The 22,190-nt window shown below is 41.6% G+C and overlaps 1 protein-coding gene across 1 annotated transcript in view; it reads right to left on the bottom strand.

Annotated features, from left to right (window-relative positions):
- Window positions 1-8,349: 8,349 nt before the first annotated feature.
- The window catches only part of MBD2 (methyl-CpG binding domain protein 2), a 67,277-nt gene continuing 53,436 nt past the window's right edge, over window positions 8,350-22,190 (bottom strand). Inside the window, exons 4-7 of the mRNA XM_025886367.2 lie at window positions 18,887-18,977; window positions 17,247-17,427; window positions 12,470-12,608; window positions 8,350-8,822 (exon numbers count right to left, since the gene is read on the bottom strand). Of these exons, the coding sequence (XP_025742152.1) occupies window positions 12,482-12,608; window positions 17,247-17,427; window positions 18,887-18,977 (399 nt within the window). The 3' untranslated portion in view covers window positions 8,350-8,822; window positions 12,470-12,481. The remainder of the gene's footprint in view (window positions 8,823-12,469; window positions 12,609-17,246; window positions 17,428-18,886; window positions 18,978-22,190) is intronic.

Raw genomic sequence — 22,190 nt, 5'->3', positions numbered from 1 at the left:
TATGTATGGTATACTATATAGGCGATTTAGAGTTTTTGAGGGTAATTTTGACTATATATATTTTCGCTTTCTTTGATGACTTTGGAACCTCAGGACTCCCCAGCTATGGTAACTCCATTCTGAGTTGGTTTACCACTTTTACTAGAATCCTAAGTTTAGAATCAAAAAAACTCTAATATGATAGAGATGGATTATTTAAAAGGATGGATTTTTAAAAAGGTTTAAAGAGTATTAAATTAAAGGTAGGAAAGACCTATGACTATGTAATCGCTGCAATAATTATTATTGCTAAAGTTTAATGGAGATTATTACTTTTTCTTTCCAGGTGGCAAAGTGTTTGCAAGATTACTCAGTCTGAGGCCTTGTTGTTTATTCTTACACCATTTATTTGCTCCAGATTAAGGAAAAAGAAAGCAATTATGTCTTAATTATCTTATATAATTTGTGAAGAAAGAGCAGCAGACAGATTCGCTTGCTTATTTTATGTGATGAGTGCAAGGAAGTATTCCTGTGTAGTAATAAAAGTTGAAAAATAAGGCTTTAGTGGAATGGCACTAAATGCTAATTGCTCTTTAAGTATGATCATTCTAGAATACCTAAATGTTAACTTGATTATCAACAGAACTTTGCTCAAGGTCCTGGTAATAACCAAGTTAGTATCTGCTACCAAAATACTTATCACAAAGCCTATGGTAAAGAATTTGACCTTGATCAAAAAGGACTACGGGCACCTGGGTGGCTCAGTCAGCTAAGTGTCCAACTCTTAGTTTTGGCTCAGCTCATGATCTCAGGGTCATGAGATCAAGAGCCCCACCCCCACCCCCTGTTGGGCTCTGTGCTCAGTGCAGAGTCTGCTTGGGATTCTCCCCCTCTCCTTTCCCCTCTGCCCCTCACCCAACTCTCTCTCTCTCTCTCTCTTTCTCTCTAAATAAATACATAATATTATCTTTAAAAGAGTTCCTATTAAAAAAAAAAAAAGGACTAACAACGGCCTTCAGCTTGTGGGAGGTAATGTATGCCATACTTGATAGGAGTGTCTCTATCTTTAACTAAGGGCTTTAGCTGGGAGTGTCCACAGGTAAGCTGTGTAGACCAAGGACAAGAGTGTCATCTGAGGAATTCAGACCTGGTCCAAAAGAATAGAAACCCACTATAAATGTGACTCAGAACATCAGATAATCTAAAGGCATTTGAGAAAGACCCGGCAGCAATATTTAAAATGGCATGGGGCTGGAAAAGTTAGAGGCAGGGAGAGCAAATAGAAGTCACTGTAGTAACCTGGACAGGGTTAACAAAAGCCTGACATGAGTAACCTAAGAAAAATGATAATGAGAAAGAAGACTTGACAGGACTCCCGGTGACTAATTGAATATTAGCACGCAAAGCAAAGTCAAAATTTGGGCATGTACCAGTTAGCAATAGCTTAAAGAGAGAGAGAAAGAGATTGATTCATTCATTGCATGTTGGTATTATTGATTTAACAAAAAGCCCAGAAGAGGTATTATCAGAGCTGGTCCAAGAATTTAACATTATCAGAGCTGGTCCAAGAATTTAACATTATCACTGAGAATCTGGGCTCTTGCTGGTTTTCCAGTCCACCTTCCTGGCAGAGTTGGTTTTTCATCTTCATATTTGTCTCCTCAAGGTCACATGATAGTTGCTGAAGATCTAAGCATCAGATCTTAATTAGGAGCATAAGGGCCGCACCAGTACATCCGTGAATGGCTAGCGGGTTAACCAACCTTCTGTGCCTGCCACAGATGGTTAAATAAGGAAATGGAAAAGATAAGAGGTTTCCTTTTCTATTTGAGGATATGATCTAAATTTAGGTGTAGACATCTGAATTAACAAGAGAGCGCACTAAGTGGACATGTTTGTGAGAGTATAGATTACTTCCTTTCACATTTATCTCTTCCCCAGATTCCTCCGTATCAGGTAGGGATCTCCCATCTCCCATTTCCTCTTGCCTCTCTACTGGTCTTTAAGGATATGGTGGTGGAGCCTACTGGATTTTATTTAAAAAAAAAAAATAGAAGAACAAAGATTGTGACTATTCCCTAAATGAATTGAAAGTTCCAGGAAAGCGGAATGGGTTTTGAGCACTGAGTCCCTGTGTGTCCCCCTAGCCGAGTGTTAGGTGACTAATCCATCCCTTCTCATACCAGCTTCAGGAAAACTCAAATCTGCTTTGCTCCAAGGCAGCACCACAGTTTATAAAAATAACTGTTACAGCTATACAGCTCTGGTTTTCTCACTTGTAACATTATACTGAGTGACTATGTTTTGGGGGAAGCAGGGGAGGGAAAGAAAGATTTTCAAAGAAGGCATTCATGCCAGCCATAAACAGCATTTTCTACCATGTTGCCATTTGTATCTTTCTCCTTAAGTTTCCAAATGTTTCTATTTTCACACAACTAGCTATTGTTGGGTCCCAGGGCTTTCAGTATAAATTATGCTGCGATTAACAAGGCACTGGGACAGCTCATCATCTATCTCCCCCCCACCCCCCATCGCCCAACACACAAAACTCCCCGCTTTGGTTCTCTCTTGGTCCAAGGACTATTTGTCCAGTCATCAAAATTCACAGTAGCTCCTCAAAAAGCAGATTCTAGTCCCCCAAAAAGTCACTAGGCTTGTTTGGAGGGAAGGGGCTGCTACCACTTGTAAAATGCTTACCATATATCAGGCACTGTGATACATATTCTCTATGGAGAATTTTACAGGAGCTAGGGGCATGTTATCACAAACCTTTGCATCCAATGGCAGGAGGAGGCTCCTTGACTCCAGGCGTACATGAAGCCCAGATGAAGAGTCCCACACTGAGGTAGTGGTCTCAAAACTCCTTTAATAATAAACCCTTTCTGGGGCAACTGGGTGGCCCAGTGGGTTAAGCGTCTGCCTTCGACTCAGGTCCTGATCTCAGGGTCCTGGGATCGAGCTCCTTGCTCAGCAGGGAATCTGCTTTTCCCTCTGCCTGCCGCACCCCCTGCTTGTGCTCTCTCTCTCTCTGACAAATAAATAAAATATTTTTTTAAAAAATTAAATAATAAACCCCTTTCTGGGGCGCCTGGGTGGCTCAGTCCATTAAGCATCTGACAGTTGGTTTCAGTTCAGGTCATAATCTCATGGGTCATGATCTCATGGGTTATGGGATCGAGGCCTGCATAGGGCCCCCCACTCAGTGGGGAGTCTGCTTGAAATTCTCTCCCTCTGCCCCTCCCCACCTCGCACACTCTCTCTCTCCAAAATAAATAAGTCTTTAAAAAAATAATAATCCCTTTCAAAAACAAAAGCATATATCCCAATTATTTTCGGGTATTTACTTATAAATTACATACATGTACTACTCTACTAATACATTATGCATATAATAAAACACTCAAAAACTTAGATCTCAAAAGGATGAGATACAAACAAATAACAAAAGGTCATATATTTTTCCCACCCCTGGTGAATGCTTTTATTCATGCCCAAGATGCATGTTGTAGACAACCCCCACTTCAAAGCCCCTTTCCCCAGGGCCTACGGTCCAGTTGCATCTTGCTGCTGGACTTCTCACAGCATCAGGCTTATGAAGCAAAAAGCTGAACGTACTAGAGCAGAAGGAAAATGCTAACCCCCCCGAGAAAAATAACTCCCAACATTCTGTGACTAAGTAAGAAACTGCACCTGTTCCCACCTCCTATAAAAGAGAATTAATCCTAGTAAAGATTGCTCAGCAGAAGAGATCAATGGAAAAGCTTTGACTGTTCCCACATAAAAGAAGCAGGTTTCCTATAAAAAAGCACTCTGCCCTATATAAGCTTTCAGGCCAGAGTCACACTGTACTTAATAAACCAAACTGTGTTGTTCTCTGTTACAGAAAGAAATGCAGCTTGAAACCCAAGTGAGGAAGAGCACTGGAAGGTTGCAGGGCATTCTAGAAACAGAAGACCTCTGCATACTAGTTCCCTTCTCTGCACCTTTCTGGCCTGAGTAAGTCATTTAACTTGTCTGCTTCTTAGACTCCTCAACTCTTAAATGGGGATAACATGTGCGTATAACATAGCTTAAATGTAAGTTAAAATTCAAACATGACATTAATGGGGGTGAAAGTGTTCTATAAATTATGAGATGCTATAGAAAAGAAATAAAAACTTCTGTCTCGGGGTGCCTGGGTGGCTCAGTCGTTAAGCGTCTGCCTCCGGCTCAGGTCATGGGTCCTGGGATCAAGCCCTGTGTCGGGCTCCCTGCTCAGTGGGAAGCCTCCTTCTTCCTCTTCCACTCCCCCTGCTTGTGTTCCCTCTCTCGCTGTCTCTCTCTGTCAAATAAATAAAATCTTTTTTTTTAAAGATTTTATTTATTTATTTGACACAGACAGAGCTAGAGAGCAAGCACAAGCAGGGGGAAGTGGCAGGCAGGGCTGAGCAGGGAGCCCGTCACGGGACTCGATCCCAGGACCACAGGATCATGACCTGAGCCGAAGGCAGACGCTTAACGACTAAGCCACCCAGGCACCCCAAATAAACAAAATCTTGAAAACAAAACTTCTGTCTTTCTGCAATAAAAACAAAAGCTGAGTAACTGACAAAGTAACTTACATATGATAGGCCCTTCTAGAGAAATCAGTGTGTAACTTAAATTTTTGCAGTCCACCCCAGACCCTCTGAGACATACGGATGATAGCTCACTGTTCCAGTTCCCAATCCCACAGCCATTCCCAGCAAATCCTATTGGGACTACCTGATGGAACTGCCATTGTGGACCTGCAACTTCAGTAGGGGCCCGTGGAGTGTATTTTGTACAGAGGTCACATCCGCATCCCCGAAGTGAAGGCAGGCGGGATGGGGAATCTGTGACAGCTCTGGCTGTCGAGGGGCGTTGAGGCTACAGCCTCACAAGGTCCAGTGTGGCCTCCCTCTGCTTCTGTGGAGAAGCTTCCAGTCCTTTCTGTTCAGCAGACATACCCGCCTGTGATGGAGCAACTGTCCCAGTAAATGAAAGTAAGGTCACTGAATAAGCTCCGAAAGCTCTGGAGACCTAAACCCCAGTCTAAATCCCCTTGTGTCCAGGAAGCATGGGCCAGAGAAGTCCTTCATGGATTAAGTCATTGAAGATGACTTACACAAACATTTTTAAAGCTTCAAAATTTATTGCTGTACATTTTCGCATAGCATTTACTATGGAAATACTAATAGTGCAAATATTTGTTTTGGACTTTGTAGCATTTGAGAGATCACAAAGCTTTTTGATATTGTTTGCAATCATTTATGAAGATCTATATTATTCAACTTATCTTTAAAATTCAAACAAGTAATCTTATATTCAGAGAGATTACATAATGCTTTCTAGATCTCTTTTCTAGAACAAAGAAATACACTGGAAGCCACCAGGGGCATTCCTTTCCTTGATAATACATACGTCTCGCAACACCTGTCCAACTGCAAGACTCTTTGTTCATTGACAAATTCATTCAACAAATATTTATTGACAAAACTGTTATGTGCTGGGCACTGTGCTAGGCTCTGGGGACATTAAGATGAAAAGATGCAATCTCTGCTTTCACGGTGCTTACAGTCTAAAAGTAGAAACAGACATGCAAACAAATTTACAATACAATACAGTAAAGTGCTTCCATGGAGGTATTTACAAAGTGCAGTGGGAACTTGGAAGAGGGAAGAACATCTGCCTGGAGAAATCAGGGACAGCTTCACAGAGGAGGTAGCCACTGAGCTGAGACTTGACCAGTAACCAGGAATTTGCCATGTAGACAGGCAGGCAAAGGAAATGACAGGTGCTAAGACACAGAGGCCCAAGGAGCACTTCGAAGGACCAAGTAATGCAGTTTTTCTTGAGCTGAAGCTACAATGGGGAGAGTGGCAGGATGAGCCAGACAAATAGGCGGGTATCAGATCATGAAGAGCCTTTTGATCATTCATCCATTTATTCAACAAACATTTATTAAGTGCTTACTATGTGCCAGGCACTAGGCTAAGTGCTGGGGTTGTAACAGGGAACAAGACAGACACATCCTCACTCTCGTGGAGCTTACATTCTAGTAGAGAGATAGACAAAAAGTTGACAAATAAATACAGATTTAGAAGATTTCTACAAAGGAAATAAACAGAGTGCTGAGGCAGGAAATGAGTATTATGGGGGGTGGAGAGTAGTTACAGTTATTAGAAAATGCCTCTTGGAAGTGACATAAAACAGACACCTGCAGGGGTTATAACAATAGCAAGCCCCAACGGGAGCACTCACTATGCACTAGGCACTGTGCTAAACACTTTATAAACAGTATCTCACTTAGTCCTCACGACGACTCTATGAGGTAGGTATTATTATTCCTATTTCACTGAGGAGGAACAGGCTCAAAGAGATTAAGTAACCTGACAAGTCACACAAATGGCAAAATCAGGGTTCAAACACAGGTTTTCTTCATTGGAAAGTGCTCACTCTTAAAATATTATTCTTAAAATAATTCTTAAAAATTACAGAGAGAAGTGAGAAATTTTGAGTATGGAAATGATATGGTCACATTTGCTTTGAGGACCATAAGGAAGGAAGGAAGAAGGAAGAAGGAAGAAGGAAGAAGGAAGGAAGGAAGGAAGGAAGGAAGGAAGGAAGGAAGGAAGGAAGGAAGTTAGCCCCTGAAAGTCCAGAGGAGAGGAAAGGAGCTTGTAGGAAGGCAGTGGGTTGCAGGAATAGAGAAGAGGTATGGATGTGAGAAGTGCATTTAGTAGTTCTAACAGGACTGATGGAACAGTGGAGGCAAGGGAAAAGAGTGGCATCTGGGATCACTCATGGGCATCTGCCTTGAGCAACTGGGTCAGATGACTTGCTTTTACCCTAGTTAGGGGATGCAAGATGATGATAGATTTGGGGGCTAAGATAATGAATTTAATTCTGGACATGTCGTCCTGTGGGTATCTTGGGAACACCTGGATTTATGGGATGGTCCCAGTTGGACACCATGTAATGGCTTTCATACCTTGTTCTCTACCTGAGCAAAGGATATAGGAACAAAAATCAAAGTTGTATATGTGTGTACATTGTGTTTTTGCTTTTACAAAAGCTGTTTATAAAAGCATGTCTATCTTGGATAGCTTTGTAAAAAGAACATATGATCACCAAGGTGAAGTTACCCCAAGCCTGATTACAAAAGAGAACTCATGGACTTGGGGGAGTCTAAGAAAAGCCTTTGGACATCCATTCTAAGTAGTCACACCAGTTTTTAAAAAGAAATCAATATTAACTTCCCACTGCCAGCCCCACTGGGGCAGTTTGATGGGCCCAGAGCAGGCCTCCTAGGCCAATCGTCTGCTCAGAGTCTGCAAGCACCCCACCTCATTTGCCAGCGAGACCACTCGGAGGATACTAGTGGCCTAAGGCCCAAAGACCCAAGTTGGACGTAAATCAGGAATTCCAAAAAGGTGTTATTTACGTAGTTTGGCATAAGGTCCAGAGAGACAAGAGTGCCAACCTAGCCAGTTGTATTGCTTTGACTATTTTCTTTCCCTTCCTCAGGAATGGGAAGGGTGCTGGAGGTAGCCGTAATAAAATGTACAGGTGACATTTACATGGAATTGGTCACACTGGTGACCACATCATTTCTGGGTCTAATTTTAAAAGAACTCAGAGTGAAGAAGTACATAAACCCTTCCCATAGAAAGATACTATTTCTCAAAATGTGTTTAAATTTGCTTATGAACACTCCCCCTCCTTTCCTTGGCATCAGATTAACTTAAGTATGTTTTGATTTTAAAACTCATTTAATAATGTTGTGCCAGTTTTAGTCATTAGGTATCAAGGAATTTAAGTGGGAATGAAGTTACACTTAAGAGTTTCAACAACGACAACAAAACGTTAATACTGTGGAGGCTGGGTACTGATGAGTAAAGTATTACAATCTGGCTCATGAAGCAACTCTGTCTAGAAAGCTGCCTCTTTCTGTGGCAAAGGGTCTAAGCTGCACCTGTTAACTCAGTAGGGCCAGTGGACATTAGAAAATGCAAAGTGTCCTAGAAAAAAACGACAGACATGGACCTTCCAGTACCATCTGAAGGGTACTTATGTACCTCACTCATGCCCAAGGGAAGAAAACGCTTTATTTTTATAAAACTAACAAACGTACTAGTCACGGGCAAGGAAAAAAAACATCACACATGCTAGATGGCAACTTAGAATTCGCTTTCCGGAGGCGAACTGCAAATGGATGAGCTATTCTCCACCACCTCCATTTGAAACCTAAGGCCCAGGGATCACAGCTGACTGTAAATCAGGAATCCTGGGGGGAGGGTGGGGGAGGGGGGAATGGGGGGGTGGCTATTTATTATGTGTGCTCTTTAACAGAAAGAGTTCCAATCAGTCTGTGAATATAATCATTTATTTGTCTTTACAGTGATGATGGAAGAATGTACAGGTGTCCTCTTTCAATAAAGTATAAAAATCTGTTTATATACAGTGAAGTCACAATAATCTTTAATTGGGAGATTTATTTGGTACTCCTGATCGGTTCATATTAAAACAGGGGGGAAAACAAATATTTCACGTTAAGTGCTACATTTCCAGTAGATTGCACCTGGCATCAAAAGCTCAGCTTCATCTTAAGGGTCCTGCTTGATATTACAAAAGTCTAATTTTAAGTCCTAGGACTCAAAATAAACATCATTTTTTGAATAATAGATATATACATCAAAAATACATCTAAAAAGGCATTGGTTAGCGCTATTAAAAAGCTCTATGTGCTCGGGTACATTTTTTTCTTACAGGCAAAACCCAGTGGAAACGCTTTTTGTTCAATTCTAGAAATTTGCTCTTGGGGAAAGTTGGTCGAAAGTTACCTGTAAGGAAAAACAAACAAACTTAAGTAATGTGATGATTTCTCAGGTGAGGTCAGCAGAACTTTAAAAAGTAGTTAGAAGCTTAATTTTACTTAGAACCACATTTTTAAAGCCTTAATATTTAGTTACGACACTTTGTACATAAAAAAAATGTTCAACATATCCCCTCATTATTTCAAGTGCTTTAATAATAAATTTATACTCATTTCATTTTCAGAGAAATCGTATGGACAGCTTTGTATGCTAACACAAATATCTTCTATCTATAATTAAACCTGCACAAAAAGAGAAATCATAGGGCATACAAATAAAAAAGAAAACCGTAATAGACACAGACAAATCCAAACATTTTTGAGAAAATTTAGGAAAACATCTACTAACCACAATTTATTTTACTTCGGAGCATTTATGAGTGACAGGCACTGAAGCTTTCTCATTATTTAACCTGGCTGAAGTGATACGGTGCAATTGCAGACAGAACTATTTATATCTCTGATCCTGTATCTCATTTGTAGCTAAATATTTTGACACCTTTGTTTTTACAGTTTTCTTCTTGCAAACACTCTTAAAATTTTGATAACCTGGGTACCCCTCTATGATTGTAAAATTTTAACTAACACAGTAAATCTCAACCTGTTGTTGAGGACATACATAAAACAAATAAACTAAGGCCCACGTTGCTAATAAGGAACGTGAGAGAGAACCATTGCATGACGAGGCTGACAGACCCAAACGGAACCACGTGGTATCAGTTCCATCTCTCACTAGCCATATGAAGTTGGCCATGGCCTACCCTTTGGTCAAGCCAAGTCCTGTCTATTCTACAGGTTATTATGAACACTTAATTAAGTCAAACGGCAGTGCTCTGGTTTAGACTTTAGGTGTAAAGTGAGTCAATTAGGCAAATTTAATTTTGATAACTGAGAAGTGCTTCTAATTCTTCCACAACCTTCAAGTCTACTAGCCTGGTCTAATAATACCATTCTCAAGTTTAGAATGTGATACACATACTATGAATCTCTCTCTACCCAACATGCCAAAATAATGGCTATTTTAAGTACATATTAAAACTCCAGGGCGCCTGGGTGGCTCAGTTGGTTGGGCGACTGCCTTCGGCTCAGGTCGTGATCCTGGAGTCCCGGGATCGAGTCCCGCATCGGGCTCCCTGCTCGACAGGGAGTCTGCTTCTCCCTCTGACCCTCTTCCCTCTCGTGCTCTCATCTCTCATTCTCTCTCTCTCTCTCAAATAAATTAATAAAATCTTAAAAAAAAAAAAAAAACTCTAATCACTCCATGTTAGTGAGTTTGTTCCCACCAGTTACCACATTTGTGCCAGGGAGTGAGCAATGCCGGCTTTTAGATGAGCAAAGTGCCTAGTCCCTGAAACCCAGGCTTGCTCACCTAAATTAGGGCGCTGCCTTGATATCCATCTGCAAAGCAATCTGTGAAGTAAGCAAGGGTCTAGTGAAACCTCAGTTAAATGATCCTTGACTATCTTAAACTGTTTTCAGGAGAAAAGTCTGAGAAACAACAAAAAGCTAAAAAGCTCTGAAAAGAGGAGGGTCTCCCTAGAGTCGCTTCCGCAGCAGCACAGACACAGCCCCCACCCCCCGATGGCTAGCCCGCGCCCCAGGGACAGCGAGGCTGAAGCCCCCCGACTGAAGAAACACGCTTCAGGTTCCCCCCCGAAGGACCTGACACAGAGCAAGCACACTCGTCAGAGCCCATAAAACACACCCTTGCCAGAGTAGAAACCAAGATTCGAAATCAACATGGCGCCTTCCTGTGCTCAATAAGGGGGAAAAAAAAACTTAAAATAGCACTGAACTGGACTCCAACAGTTCTGTGTGTTCAGGAAATGGTCACCAAATGGTGATGCTGTCACTGAATATATAATGTGAGGCATTCAAATTATTACCTAGTTTCTTATCCCTGCGGCATGAGCCGCTCCCTGAACTCCCACAAAGGCACTGATGGGGAGGGACGGTTGTGTGAACCATGAACTCAGCCTCCCCGCACACAGTACCCTGTCTGTGCCTGTACCAAAGAGGCCCCTGGCCGTCCCCTCCGTGGCTCCAGTGAAAAACTGGAGTCATCCCGGCCACTCTCTCCATCACTTCTAATCAGTCACCTGATCAACTCGATTCTATCTCCAAATAAATCTCCAGTGGACCTTTGCTTTACCTCTTTTTCTCTGCACTCACTGCCAACACCCCTGTGAAGCCACTGTCCCTCTCGCTGCCAAACTATAACGGCCTCCTCAGTGGTCACCCCGCTTCCAGGCTCTCCCTGCCCCCATCCTCTGTCTCAGGGGGCGGCTGCAAGGATCTTATAAATAAGCACATCTGATCACCTTCCTCAGCCTTCAGTGGATTCCCACTGCTTTGATGTTAACCAGTAACCCACAAGGCGCAGCATGATTAGATTTACCTCTCCACATTTTCTCCCAACCCTCCCCAGATTACATTCCAACTGTGAAGATCTCTTCTTTGTTCCCTAAAGACAGCAACTTCTCCTTGCTGTTTCTTTTGATGGGAACACTTTTTACCCAAACTTTGGCCTACTGCTGCTTGCCCTCAAGGCTCCACCTAAATGTCACCTCCTCAGAGAGGCTCTGGACACCCTTCACATCATATCTGCTCCCCTCTCGGGGCACTTCTGCTTTTCCTTTGTAGCACTTATCACAGTTGGCAATTATGGAGTTAGTGAGCATCTGGCCAATACAACTATACGGTAAGTTCTGTGAGCACAGGGCCTGTGTGACCGTGCCACCACTGTGTCCCCAGGACTAGCACTGAATGCAAGAATGACTAGTGGGATGAGGGGCAGGTCCCCAGACTGAAAGGGACAGGGAAGACAGGTTCCAAAACAACTAGGAGTTAGGACTCTAACTCACTCTGTTCGTTCTCTATTTCTCTTTCTCTCCCTGAGGCCCCTCAGTTTTGGCTTCAAAGGACACAAATAAATAATCGGCTTATGTGGGGCACAGAGTAAGACAAGACCTGCCAAAACAAAGCAGGATGGCAGTTGGAAAGCAAGGTGCTGCACGAGCCCTTGGGGACTTGACCACAACCACCTAAAGAGAAAATAGAGCCATCAGGACAGAGCCTATGACACTCATGTGAGTTCACAATAGGGTCCAAGTTTGTATGTGGTAAAGTATTTATTGTCTTATAAAATGCCCTTCCCATTCTTTCTGCATCAAGCCCGTGCTAGAGAGAACCTAGAAAAAGAAAGGGACTTTGCCTACTTTACAGCCGTAACTTTAAAGAGGGGACAACAGACGCCAGAAAGACAGCGTGGTGGGGATGACAGGCACCTTCATCTCCTGCAGCCACCTCCCCCTACCTGGCAGAGTCCTTTTTCTCTTCCCCTGATTGTGTCTAAGGACACCTTGCAGGTTTTCCACCTGGCACTAAAGAAGGAGGTTAGATCCCTTGCAAGTGGCTGCAGGGCTGCGAATGTCTTCACATCAACAGAACAAAAGGGCAGAATTCCCAAATAGAGAGGAAACCAAACAACAGTACCTGCCCAGCTCTTCAGTGGAGAAGCTATTTTATATTCTGCTGAGGCAGGCGACCAAGGGCAAAAGCAAGAAAACAAAACACCTTCAGCTCCAAGTTTCTCCCTCTCTGCTCTCAGTTTACCTGATCATATTCTTAGGCTTCATCTCCACTGTCCATTTCCAGATCCATCTCTTCTGTATCAGCAGCTCGCGACAAGATGTCTGCCATCAGTGCTTCTTCCAATTTTTTGCGTACTTGCTGTACTCGCTCCTCCTGTTTCCTTTTACAAAAGAGTAAACATACACTGATCATCTGGCAAGTAAGGGAAGCGTGCCGCTGGTACTACAGTCTATCTTCAGTTCAAAATCATGAAAATTCCCGAGAAGAATACATTCCTTCTCCTGAGACTTTGCAAGACTTTCTCCTATGCCCAAAAAACCAAACTGCACAGGAGGTGAGCCTTGCCAAAAACAGGAATATTCAGACAGGCAGGTATCCCACACCTCTCAGAGAATTCTGGTAGGAGCAGATTTATCTCAGTGACTTTTTCTTCAACTTCAAAAATTTCAAGTATGTAAAGATTTGGGGTTATTGCTCTAAAGGATATTAGAAATAACTTGAAAGCAGGGATAAAAGAAAGAAGTTATATGGAAAATAAAGAAGGGATTTTTTTCAACGAAGCAGAGAGATGGACGAAGTGGGGGCATGATTGAGTTTGGCATTCTATGGCTATGTTGGGGAAAGACAGACAGAGCTCTCTCCCAGGTTCCCAGTCGTGCTGGCAGCCAGCCATCCTGGAGAAGCCAAGACCACATGATCCTATGTCCCAAGGAGAGAAACTGAACAGCATCTCTTTGAGATGAGCGGAGTAGTTAAGAACATGCCACAAGTTTCTCTCTGTCTTGGGGACTGCAGTGGAACCTCAAAAGTGAAAGTTAATAATGCCAAGTCATTAAAAAAAAAAAAAGGTTCTGAACCATTTGATGGGAAACAAAGCACAGGAAAAAAAGTCTACTGCTATGTACTTTAAGTTTAAAAATCAGAAAAAAATTCAGAGTCGCTCCCAGACAGTACAAGAGAGGGATTCCTAAAATAGTTCTAATGAGCCAAGATGGTAAATAGCAATTCATATCCAGAGACAAGGGGGGAGGCCAAGAAGAAACACAAGAGAAGGGAGAACACGGGAACGTAAGAGTCTTAGATAAAAACAAGAAAGGGAAAGAAGCAGAGGTACAGGCGGAAGGGTTACCCCTGGCTAGAAAGCGGGACAAATCGCCTCTTGAGACGAGAGGAAAGGCGGACAGGATGGATGTAGAGTGGGAAACGGAACAGCCCAGTGACAAATAAGAGACACAACAGGGAATACTGAGGGCTCCAAAGTGGGGGAAAAAAGTCATTTTCTCTAGCAATATTGAGGAAAACAGAGCACAGCACTGCCTCGAACCTGGGAACACAGAACAGTGGGAGGGCAACATTCTGGAAGTCGATGCTGAGATTCACTGAGTATGTACTTCTTGTGTCCTCAGCCACTTGTAAAGTTACATTTACTAGATTCCAGCCGATCTGTGTATCTCATGAGACCATATCCAAGATGAGAAGCTAACGTAAGTTGTAGAGCCACAAAAACGTTTGATGTCTTTACCAAAGTCCAAAACAGCACAAGGAGTTAAAACGTATAGGCTTCCACTCTTCAACAAAGAGGGGGGCCGTCATGGAGTAGTCTAGCCTTTGTCATATAAAAAGAACCTGGAGATGAACAGATTTTCATGTCGCTGGACCAGGGTCAAGAACACATTGTTTATTTCTTACATAGTTAGTCTTGCTTCTGGCCTCATGACTCAGGGTTTATGACAAATGGCATATCAGTCTCATGAGCAATCTCACTCCTGATAAGAGAGTATGAGAATCTGCACAAGTGCCCTAGAGTAATCCCGTTAGGAAAAAAAGAGAGCAAATGGTGCTTTTGGCTGGAGAGGTATGTCCTAAAACTCTAAAGTTTGCCTTGATTCTCATTTGTCTTGAGCATTACTTTCCATACTTATGGAACCTGAAATTAAAGCATTTGCCCATCGGGGCAGGCAGAATTCTAACATAGTCCCTGGCCCTGGATAGACTCCTTGTATAATTCCCTCCCCTCAAAAGCAGGCAGAACTGGTGAATGGACTGGGAGGTCCCTCCATGACAAGGTTACTGATCAATGGACCTTGAGTTAATCAAAAGAGGTTACCCCAGAGAGCCTGACCTAATAAGAAAAACTCTTAAAAGGGGCTATGTCCTTCCTGAAAGAAGTTGGAGAGGGAATGTGGAGGGGACCTCAGGGCAAAGAACTGCTATGCGCCTCTAAAGGCTGGGAACCGCCCTATCCCACATCCAGCAAGATACCCAGAGGCCCCCAGTCCTACAACTAAAAGGAAACGAATTCTGCAACAATCAAAAGAGCTTTAAAGAGTACCCTATGCTCCAGAAGGGAATGCAGTCCAACTGACACTTTGGTTTCAGCCTCGTAAGACCCTGGGAAAAGAATCCAGTGGTGTCTGGCCCCGGCTTCCAGCCTATGGAATTGTGAGTGGTTGGGTGTTGCTTTAGGCTGTTAAGTTTGTGAGAACTTGTTACTTGTATTAAAAAACGAATATAGGGGCACCGGGGTGGCTCAGACGGACTCTTAATTTCAGCTCAGATCTTAATCTTGGGTTGTGAGACCGAGCCCCACCTCTGGCTCCCAGCTTAGCAGGGAGTTTGCTCGGGATTCTCTCCCTCTCCCTCTGCCCCTCCCGTTTGCTTGTGCATGCAAGAGTGTGTGCGCACACTTTCTCTCTCTCTCTAAAATAAATAAATCTAAAAAACAAAAACAAATACAGGGGGTGCCTACGTGGCCCAGTATGTTAAGAGGCTGACTCCATCTCAGCTTAGATCCTGATCTCAGGATCATGAGTCCAAGCCCCACCTTGGGCTCCATGCTGAGCATGGAGACTACTTTAAAAAACCCCAAATACATCTATGGATGAAAATATTATCAAATATGCTGAAAAATATATATACTTAATACTGAGATCTTTAGTTAAAGGTTTAATACAAACAGAATATTGGCTGCACAATTACAGAAAGGGTAACAATTCCATTTGCAGTAATTTTTATTTTGAACCTGCACTAATTCAACAAGAAATGTTTGCTTAATAATTTCTGTTATGACAATTAAATCAAATGGACAATTTGTTAAACAAGTTTACCCTAAAAGGAAATCATGCAGATCTGGCTTTGAGATATTTTCCTCTACTATCAAAAGATCTGCTGTTGAAGCCATCAGCATTCCCATGACATCACTCAGAAGCCCTCAGTCAACACCCATGATGACCTGGCAGACCCCCTGCTGATTAACTGGGTATTCATTCCAAGACAGGTAAGAACTTGTCTCCAGAGGACTTTCCTTCCTCGAGGTTAAGAATAAGCCAAAGAGCAAGCTGATTCCTCCCCTTGATTTTACATTTTTTCCTTAAAAATAAAACTGATCATAAATTCCATACAATCAATACACATGAATACAACTTTGAGCCATGTTACATCTTTGCGAAAGGAACTACTTTAAAACCCAGGAAGGGCTTTCCAATTACAAACCTAGCTAGACTCATTCATTTAAAAACATTTTCATGCCAACTTTTTATGGATTTAGAAAAAAATACAAATATAAAACATATTTTAAAATTATGATTCAAAAGTGCCACCTGCTGGTTTTGTCTAGGAATAATACTCCAGTAAAACTTGATTTAACATTCAGAGGGTAGAAATAGTGAAGTATACACACTGTCCTATTTTTAAAGAAAATACAATACACTACAGTCTCATTATAAGGTAATGATACTCAAGTTCATTAATCCCATATAAGGATTTCTTTCTGGTCTTAATATCTGAAATAGTCTGCTTCTTTCGAGCAATGGTTTGCTTATATTTTTCTAGGCATTATCAGAGTTGTATGTTTTCTTTTCACTATTTGCTACTAAAAACCAAATCTGTGGCCCCGTCTTAGAAAGCAAAAGATGTTAAGAGATGTAGCTTGTGTCCTCTCCTTACTCCTGACTCTGCTTTATTGCTTTATGCTTTACCCTTTGCTATTTGCTTCTCATCTGGCTTTAATGTGTGTGTGCGCGCGCGTCCGTGCGCGCGCGCTCATGTGTGTGTCTTTGAAGCCACCTTAAATCTTTACTTAAAGCAAGATGAAGCAGAGATAAATAAATCTCTAAACTGAGCTTAAGAGAGTAAACATAATCGAGATAAGCAAACTGAACTCTAAAAACACAGCTCAGCTTAAAACAGCATGGTTGTGATCTGCTTTAAAGAGAGACTGGTTTGCAGACAAACCAATGCAGGAAGCAGTCACAAAAGGCATCACTGAATGAAAGGGATTCTTTAGAGCAGAAAGGCAGAGAACGCCAAAGCCTAAAGACACTCAGTAACAATGTGGACAGAGTACAACTGATGGGTCCTTCAGATACAACCATGATACCTACTCCTTTTTCCAAGCATGTATCTGTTTTATTTTATCTTTTTTTAAAGATTTTATTTATGTATTTGACAAAGAGAGACACAGCGAGAGAGGGAACACAAGCAGGGGGAGTGGGAGAGGGAGAAGCAGACTTCCTGAGCAGCAGGGAGCCCGACGCGGGGCTCGATCCCAGGACCCTGGGATCATGACCTGAGCCGAAGGCAGACGCTCAACGACTGAGCCACCCAGGCGCCCCGCATGTATCTGTTTTAAACGTTCTATATCACCTTCTGTTAATTTCACAAAAGATCTGTTAAAAAAAAAAAGTGTAACTTACTGACTGATGTATCACTTACTAGATGTGGCACAGAAAGGAAGAGGCAGTATACAACGTATCCAATGGAATGAACAGGTTTTTGAAGTTCCGTTAAACCGCCTTACCTAATGTCTTCGTCTGTGACAATGAAAGCCTTGCAGAGGGGTTGAGAGGTGTTCAGCCAAACAGCCGGGTTCTTTTCCACAGCGGCCGAGGAAACCTGCCCTGTGATTGGTGCAGAGCTCGTGTGCAGAGCGCTGGCAACAGCAGATAAGAGGGTCTCGTCATTACTACCTGGACCAACTCCTGCAAGTAGAAATACACACCAGCTAAATTTTAGGAAATGTCAGGATGGGCTAAGCAAATCTTACGTAACCTAAAACTACTGATATTTTTATGTTTGTTTGGGATCATATATTTAAAACTGACACAAGCCAAAGAAGTAAAGGATAATATCGGATCTACTTCATAGTTACTCTATACCAAAGAATTAAGATTAAAAGAAATAGTAACAAGGGGCGCCTCGCTGGCGCAGTTAAGCATCTGGCTCTTAGTTTCGGCTCAGGTGACGATCTCAGGGTCGTGGGATGGAGCCCCATGTGGGCTCCGAGAGCCCGGCGCAGAGACGCTTCACTCTCTCTCCCTCTGCCCCTCACTCGCCAAAGAAAAAAAATAGTAACAAAATGGCCGAGCATTTTAATAAAACTTTAACACAACTTCAAAATACATTTTCCAAGGTACGAAACTTTTTTAAAGTTGGCTACATTTCCTCAAGCAAGGTCAATTATTTTAATGATCTAAATGTGTTCTAAAGTCACATTATACCCAAGTTTCCCTATTAATGGATCCCCAGAGTCCCAGAATAGTTTTTCTTGTAGGTTTTAACATTAATTTCTAGCAACATCTCAACACTTTTCTTTGTTTTGGGACTTCAAAGGAAAAGCCGATGCAAGCATGCTCTACCTGCAGCTTTCACATCATTTTTCAAATACCAAACAAAAATCCCAGTTAATAGAATTAATAATGGCTGACTACTTGTAGGAGACTGGCAACATGGCCACATTTAAATGCATTGCTTAAAGTCCTAAATTAACTAAACCAGTTAAAGCAATACTTTTCAAGAACACAGAGGAATGACACAATGTTCTAACCATGAAGGAGGAGAATTTTTGAGCAATCCACACTATCAACATTTAGAAGCTGAAGTTCTAATGCTTGAGAAATAACGCTGCTCTGGAATTGGAATTAACATGTGACACAACAGGCACCCTAGGTAACTGAGTTCTCCACCCCAGACCCCACTTGCTACTGTTACTGGACCAAGGTGCACCTGTTCCCACAGCTACAGGCCACAGCAGTTTGTGCAGGGAGAGGCAAAAGAGTTGCTGGCTGTCCTTCCGCTAAGATGAAGAGTGAAAAAGCCAAGTGCTCCAGCCAGACACTGCTCTGAGCGGGGAGCTTAAGAAACTGCCACTCAGCTGCACCACTCAGCTGCATTTGGTTCTAAAAGCAGCACACGGGTTAATTTATATGATGAACCCAACCTAAAGCCAAAATTTTAAAACAAAAAAATCTGAAGCATCCCTGAAACATACAAGCTTTTCAGATATGTTTTCCCTGGGTTTATTAAAACACAAAAGGGACATCATCCAGCAAGGCATACGATCCCCCAAAGTAAAGACCCTGTCTTCATCATTTCTGACTCCACAGCATCTAACACAGAGCCTGGCACACAGGGTACTGCTCAACTGGATTTGGATAATACCTTGAAGACCTTTAGGTAGTTCCATGGTTTTTATAATTTGTTCTGTTACATCTGATGCACTAAGTCCTTGTAGCCTCTTCTCCCAGAAAAGCTGTAAGGCAAAACATCACTGTTAATATACATACTTGGAACAAGAAAGTAGCGCATCGATGCTGCTGAATGATGAAATTGAAATCATTTCAATAGTTTCCTAATTTCTCCATTTTTTTTCCTTACAGATACTAAATGACACTCCAAATATGAATTATTTCAACACATCATAACTCTTTCAAATGAAATTAATCAAAAAACATTTTCTTATTTTATGCAATCTACCCAACTGTTCCAGTACTACAGATTTTTATATGCCATATACTACTACAGAGAATACTTCATAAGGTATCTCCCAAAGAATATAACTTGAATTTTTAAAGATTCATTTGGTATGAAAATTTAATGTTAAAATTTATCAGGGAAAAGAAAACAAATTATATTATGTAATATCCCTTTATCCAGTATCATTAGGGAAAGAGCTCCTCCACCTGTGTGATTTTTCCACACTACTGAAGGTTAAACGCCTTTGGCATACTTTTAAGGGGTAAAGAGCCAGTTTTAATGGAAATGTTTCTAAAATGTTTTGCATACTTCCTTGTTCTTTAAAAAGGGTGTCCCGTTCATGGGCGACTTTCCCCCTATGGAGTAGAGCCCAGGTCACCTGAGTCACTCAGCGGCCCTACATCCTCATTCTGGGCATGAGCAGGCACACACTGAAGGCTCCTCATGCTCCATGGGGCCACTGGAGGAATGCAACTGCTTAGTCAAACACTAAATGGTCCAAGACAGTTCTGTTTCCTTTTATATCTTTTCTGTACTTCATTTTCTCTCCTAGTTAAGCTACTGACGTCTCAGTAATGTCATTCACATGTATTTACTGAGCTCCAGCTAGGAGCTGCCCTGTGGACACAGCACTAGATGAGATATACTGTGTCTTTGTCATCAAGCCGTATCTCTTTTAGGCTCTTTCTTATATACTGCAGCCCAAAAAAACAGAGAGAGGAATTCCTTAGGACTCTGTATATCTGTCTTTAATCCTGGACACCTGGGGCCTGTCAGAAGTAGGTACTGAAAAAAATACTGAATGCCTGAATATAGGAGTAACAGGACTCAGAATGAGGATCTTGAGGGACACACAAACCCAAGCTGAAACCCCAGCTCTAGATGTCTAAACCTTCAATTGCCTCTTCTGTAAAATGTGACAGCAATGAGGACCACATAAGATTAATGTGGAGTCTAATAAAGCAATATATATAAAGCACCTGTCATGGAGTAGGCACAAGGTTCTTCATATTTACTTTAGCAAATTTTGACCACTCTGAGGGCTTATATTCTGACTTCTAGATATATGAAAAGTACCAGGTAATTGCCTTCCAGACAAATGCAAGATACAATAAAATCTCTTTATGGCAGAAGAGTAATATGTTGGCTCTCTAATAACTCCCATGCTAGTACCAACAGTAACCTGCAATAGAATGCTTCACTCTCTTTTGAAGACCTTTGGTATATGGTAACAACCTCTTACATCTCCCTATAAATTATGTCATCAGCAGACTATGTGGTCAACATATATGAGGACATGAACACATTAATCATCATGGGTGAAAAATAGTTAGGTGAAGGTAATAGTTGATAAATGTGATAAATGTCCCAAGAAACCCCACCTGCTATTTCCTTTTTGTGGGAAATGGTATCACCTATGCATTGATATCACACCAAGGAAAAAAACAAGGAAAACAAACGCCAGTTAATTCCTAATGAAAAAGGAAAAAGTATCGAGAAGAATCAGTGAGTATGAGATTAGTAAGTGCTTTTATAATAAAATTATAACTTAATTTGCAAAATAAATCAACACTACCAAAAGACAAAGTATAGAAGCTATGTACAAATATTACTAATTACTAATATTTTACATAAAATTCCAATTCTAGATATCAGAAGTTCAATTTTTTACATTCTATAATTTTTCACTCTCAGTTTTTAAACTCCTATTAACTCAAAGGAAAATGATACAAAATTTAGAAAGGACAATTTTGCAAAATAAACCTTGGACTGAGAAACGAGTGTACGGCTCTAGATTACAAGACCTGGTGTCATCACACGCCATGTGACAACCCTCAACGAAGTCTGAAGTTGAAACAGGTATGCGCCCGTGACTTCTCTATAAATGAAATGCTTCTGCCATGAAAATGGAGATACATGGATTTACGTGTGTGTATATTGAATGTGTATTTCTACCCCCACTCACACGCCCCAGAGGAGGTGGGGGATGTGGGAAAGGCCAGGGAAGGAAGAAAAGGCTAGTCTGTTCAAAGATGAGGCATGGTGGGTACAGGTCACCAGCGCTCTCCATCCTTCCCACCGCTCGCTCATTCAACACTGATCAGCTCACCCAATTTTCACGAGAACTGAAACAGTCTTCATGAGATAAATGTCTGTTTACAAATCCATGTGTTCCTAACTCACCTTCCCTACATTCATCTTCTCAGGCCCCACCTGTTTTGTTTGTTTGTTTGGGGGCCAGGGGCTTCTTTGCATTTTAAAATATTTTTTAAATTGACATAGGCATTATGCCAAGTGAAAGAAGCTGGTCTTTTACATACTGTATGATTCCATTTATGCTAGCCTTTTACATACTATATGATTCCATTTATATGATATTCTGAGGAAGAAAAAAACTATAAGGATAGTTGCCAGGGATTAGGGGTGGAGGGAGAGTCTGACTACAAAGGGTCAGCACAAGGGAATTCTTTGGGGTACTACAATTGTTCTCTGTTTTTTAATAAATACGAACTTTATCCAGGTGCTGCAATTACCATTTTCTTTATTTTCCAAGCCAGTTCCTCAAGGAATGACCAATATGCACTGACTCCATCCCCCAGGCCCATATCAACTTGATTACCACATCCCTTTCCTCATAAATTTTCACCAAATGTACTCTAGGAGGCAGTCAGCTCCTCTCACCAAATTCAATGACCTTTTCTCTTTATCTCTGATCATTTTATAACCCTGCATGCTGTGGAGAGATACAGGGAGGGGAGAAGTCTTCCTCTGCCTAAATTTAAACTTTCCTGATCTGCTCATTTATGAATTCCATGTTTTTACTAGGTGACAAGTTGTGGCCATCTGGAGTTCTTTTTACATTACTTCTCCAGCCATTAAAAGCCGAAAGACAAGAAAGACGAAAGAAAGACGAAAGAAAGACGAAAGAAAGAAAAGAAAGAAAAGAAAGAAAGAAAGAAAGAAAGAAAGAAAGAAAGAAAGAAAGAAA

This window comes from Callorhinus ursinus, unplaced genomic scaffold (assembly GCF_003265705.2).
Source record: "Callorhinus ursinus isolate GAN/ISIS: 27379988/994484 unplaced genomic scaffold, GSC_fseal_2.0 scaffold11, whole genome shotgun sequence".
Classification (NCBI taxonomy): Eukaryota; Metazoa; Chordata; class Mammalia; order Carnivora; family Otariidae; genus Callorhinus; species Callorhinus ursinus.
This window is presented reverse-complemented; position numbering and strand designations above follow the sequence as displayed.